Here is a 4,607-nt window from a genome sequence, read left to right as displayed (position 1 = left end):
AAAAAAAAAATTGCTACTATTGGTTGTACATTATATAGAGAGGGCAAAGACACTTTTTATTGCAAATAATGACTGTGAAGATATCATTCTTTCATTAATTGTAGAAGAAAATGCAAATTGATATAAAAGGGAAGAAATAAGTAGCCTGTGTTAAGTATGTACATTACATTCAATATTGGATAATTGCTTGGAAGATTCACAAAGCATTCTGTAACTTATCAAAATAATGACTTGTTGCAGAGAGTACAGGGAACTTACCAATGGCCTCCACACAGTGCAAGACCTTGTGGAGAGGCAAGGAATTCCAGTCTTTCCAGAGATTAATCATGCTCTTAATTGTACAGCTAAGGTATGTTACTTCACAAGTATCTCCAAACTGTCACATAATTTTTTGTCTTTTGCTCATTTTGTATGGACAGATATATTTTTTTCTGACAGTTTTCCTCTTTTTCTTAACAATTTTTCACTTATATTATTTTCATAGATGCTCTGAAGATTTGATTTCTTTTTTATCTTTACTCTTTCACAATTGCATTATCTGTCTAGATTCTTCGAGAGAATCTTCGACCTGAAGACCTTGGTCTTGAAGATCAAGTGCAGCCCATTAAGTATCCCTATCTTCAACTTGGAGACAAGCTGATGTAAGTTTGGGGAGATAATGATTCTTAACTATTTGATAGTTGTGTTAAAGAGGAATAATATCTTATGAGGTTCTTGTGTGCCCTGAATGTTAAATTTAGAAATATTTCACATATGTTCAAGATAATTGTTAAATATATACTTTATTTTGAAGTACTTTTACAAGTCTAAGTGTATGTTAATTTTACAGAAAGCTTCATGATGCATTTGTCAACACCAATTCAGAGCATATAACACTAGCAGAGGTAAGTAGCACCTACTTGTTTCTCATTAATAAGTAATTACTACAATAGAAAAAATGTTGGTCTTACAGGAATATAGACTATAATTTAAGTATGCAATATATTGAAACATATGACTTTGGTTGATACATTCATTCTTCCTGCAGGCACGGGTAGCATACAAAGTGGTCACAAATAAGGAATTGACTAATGAGGAACTCCAAGCAATTGTTGCAGCTAAAAAAGGTGAGTTTTACAAAGAGCTAAGCTATTATTTAGACTTTTGTATGAGTATATATATATTTTTTTTCTTTCTTTCTTTCTTTCAAGATTTTTAAAAAATACTAAAAAGGTCATGCAATCCCTTTTACAGGAATGGAGATGCAGGAATTGAATGGTACAGAGCTCCCACTCAGTGATGTTTTCCTTACCTTTGATGAATTTTGCTGTATTGTAGCAGAGTTTAAGAATCAGAGATTAGAAAGCAGGAGACTCTGGGATGTTTTCACACACTCGGTTGTGTCTCCCATTCAGAAAGTGTTTGGTAAGTTGAAATATCTTTGTAAATGGAAATATTTTGAACTTAAATGAAAATGGAAATCCAAACAAAGATAAAAAAAACAACAACTCTATTCTGTGTATTATCGAGTTAAGAACCAAGTCTTTCCTGTTTCAGGTTGGGCGTTACCACGGCGACCACTGAGGCCAATCAGCAGTACAGGAGAGCGTGATGTGTACCTTGGAGGATCTCTGGGAAACAGAGAGACATGGCGTGAAGACATTGCCATTCCTATGCTTTTGAAACATGGGCTTTCCTTTTTCAATCCTGCTGCCAGTGCTTGCTCAGGACGACTGCTGCCCATGGAGGCTGCTCTCATGGAAAACTCGAGGGTTCTCCTCTTTGTTATCACTAACACAACGCTGGGTGTATCTGCAATGGCACTGGTGAGCTGCAAATTAATCATACATTAATTTGGTTATTTCTATTTTTACCTCCTTTACTAAAGTAATTGATACATATGTCTTTACAAGTAAATATATTACATACTCTTTTTATTATTTTCAGGCATCACATTACATTGGCCTTGGTTGCAATGTTGTTTTATGTATACAGATGTTAACTGCAGATGCAACTATCTGTGGAGAACAGGTCAGTGGTATGATTAGTCTCTTACCAAGAAATGACATAATATATTCATGCAATAAAAGTTAAATATTCAGTATATTATGTTTTTTTAATTTTGCCTAATTTCTCCCACAGTTATCTCGAACTGCAGTAAAGGACTACAATCGAGGAAGAACATATCTTATAGATCAAGCTAACAAAGAAGGGATTCTAATCTTCAAAAATATCCAGGAAGCTGTTGAATGTGTTATAAACAAATGTCGTACAAGATAGTCAAACCAAGTTTTTACGAGTGGGTGATCTGTGTATCAAAGAAAATTTGTGCATAAAGATACAAGTAAAAACTTAAATGAAGATTTAAGAGGCATGTTATGGCTGTCTGTATGTTTTTATGGATGATTGAATGTGGGAAGCATTTATTTGCTGAAGCACTGAAATTCTCCATGTTAGAAAATTACGTGTTAGAAAATAATTCTTCTGAACAAGAATTTCCAATGGAACCTAACAACTGGAGCAGCTAGATTCCCAGAAGTTTGTGTCTCTTACAAACCTATGCAGGTGTTGATCACCATCCCTTTTCTGTCTTGACAGATGTATATGAGTTTATTAGGTGTTGAAAAACCATTGTTTACTGGTGTCGGTGAATTTCAACTGTAATATATCAGGCTTGTTCAGTTGTGTTCATGAACATTAAACATGTGTTGTGGACTTGTAAGAAGTTAATCCGTTTTCTGGATATGAAATCCAATCATGGAGATGTGCCACAAGGAAAAATTCATTGTGGGCTTCATGAGTGCAGCTTAAGCTAATGTCCAACCAGTGCAGCATAAGAAGAGCAGCAAGAATATGAAAAGGATAAAAGATAATAATACACATTGATAAGCTTCAAGGGCAGAACTGATAAGCTTCAAGGGCAGAACTGGCAAAGTGTCAGATTAAAGGCCTTTATAGTATATTCTAAAATATTATGTGCATTCATGTTACAAATGAACCTGGACTGAACAAAAGGTGAGGCGAATGATTCCTCTAGGGAACTGTAGAGAGATTGAGATGAAAGGAACTGATAAATGTCATCAAAAATCAATCATGAACTCCCAAATTAGAGTATAGGGCCTTCCTATAAAGTTTATTACAGAAATCCTATTTGATTGGTCAAGTTTTTCAAGTGCATGATAAATCCATTGATAGAGATGGAAGTTTTTGATCACCCTGAAGGAGTATGGGAAGTGAATAAGTTTTAAACTAATTTATATAAAATACTCATGTAGGTATCTTGAATGATTTATGTAGTTGCTTAAGAAATCTTGTGCCAGTTGAAAAAAAGATCCACAGAAAGTGGGGATAGGTCAAGTTGCAGAAAGATTAGCTAGATATCAGTCATGAGACAGGTAGCAGACAGTGTTGGGTCTCTCCTAAAGTTTTGAAGTGAATCATTATTATTGAAAGGAAAGTACAGTCAGTTTTCACCTTTTATTTTGTGTAGTCCTAAGGATTGGGATTGCTAAACTTGTCTCATGTCATTAGCTGGTACAGGAAGACATCTCAGGTTTGCAGATGATTGAATGTCATCGTCGTTATTGTTGTCCATTCTTTCAGTAGAGTGAGAGTGAGTCGGCCTCTTTTAACATTTGGTTAGAAGCTTAAGTACAAGCTCCCATGTCAGGAATATCCCCAGTGTTGGATGCAATATTGTGTTTTTGGGTATCTTGAAGTGTCGCAGGCACATTACTCAGTGTTTAAGATTCTCACAAGGTTGTACAACTTCATACTGCATCACGTTTCAATACATTCCCTTTGTGAAGTGTTTTAATGGTGCATCTTTAATCTTATTCTTTTCTCTCCTTTTAACTACAAGAATTACAGATAGATGGCAGCTTTTCTTTGATAGCCTTTAGCATGAATGCTCATATGATTTAGCCATAACCACTGTCATTCCATTAATAATGTGCCTCTATTGACAGTGGATAGTTTAGTGTATACAGATAACCCACCGCAATTTGAATATCTCTCAGTAAATCAGCTAATTTCCTGAGATGGCTGGTTATGTGGTATTCAAAACCTTCAGTCGTAAAGCTTGTTCAATCAGTTACACTGACAATCTTTAAAGGAGATATTTTCATAATTGCATGCACTAATATATTTCACCCACAATGCTCTGCATATAAGGTATGTGAGTCTGTACATGATTTTCTGATATTTGTGTCATCCAATTGTTATTGGTACAGAATTGTATCATTAAAAACTATTCTTGCTCATGCATTGTCATACAGTGTTATTCTTTGTAGACAGTATTGGTATTCTAAAATTTGCAGAGAATGTCATCATAGTTTTTGTATATTTGTTGTCATCATCAAAATGCACAGATGTCACATTTACATTATGTTAAATTTGGATATAGTTGAATATATAGTTTATCAGTCTCAAATTTCCTCTCTTAACATTTTTCAAATCAACATCTTTGTTGAATCTCCACTGCAGGTCAATTGAAAAGCAAAAACATTGATGTAAATATTGTAAATAAATTATTCATAAATGATGAAACTAGACTTGGTAGAGGATTGGTTCACAGTTTACAGCCTCAGTTTAGTAGGTCTGATCAGTGAAAGGCTGGCTATTTTTTC

The 4,607-nt window shown here is 34.5% G+C and overlaps 1 protein-coding gene across 8 annotated transcripts in view; it reads left to right on the top strand.

Moving 5' to 3' along the window:
* The window catches only part of LOC125035843, a 65,343-nt gene extending 60,939 nt beyond the window's left edge, over window positions 1–4,404 (top strand). For all 8 annotated transcript variants that reach the window (XM_047628117.1, XM_047628119.1, XM_047628118.1 and 5 more), the window contains 8 exons: window positions 241–349; window positions 547–641; window positions 830–884; window positions 1,028–1,106; window positions 1,234–1,404; window positions 1,537–1,805; window positions 1,927–2,010; window positions 2,122–4,404. In XM_047628117.1, the coding sequence (XP_047484073.1) occupies window positions 241–349; window positions 547–641; window positions 830–884; window positions 1,028–1,106; window positions 1,234–1,404; window positions 1,537–1,805; window positions 1,927–2,010; window positions 2,122–2,259 (1,000 nt within the window). In that variant the 3' untranslated portion in view covers window positions 2,260–4,404. The remainder of the gene's footprint in view (window positions 1–240; window positions 350–546; window positions 642–829; window positions 885–1,027; window positions 1,107–1,233; window positions 1,405–1,536; window positions 1,806–1,926; window positions 2,011–2,121) is intronic.
* The last annotated feature ends 203 nt before the right edge of the window (window positions 4,405–4,607 follow it).

The sequence above is a fragment of the Penaeus chinensis genome, chromosome 20 (assembly GCF_019202785.1).
Source record: "Penaeus chinensis breed Huanghai No. 1 chromosome 20, ASM1920278v2, whole genome shotgun sequence".
In the NCBI taxonomy this organism is placed as follows: domain Eukaryota; kingdom Metazoa; phylum Arthropoda; class Malacostraca; order Decapoda; family Penaeidae; genus Penaeus; species Penaeus chinensis.
The sequence above is the reverse complement of the archived record's forward strand: the minus strand, read 5'-3'. Positions and strand labels throughout refer to the sequence as shown.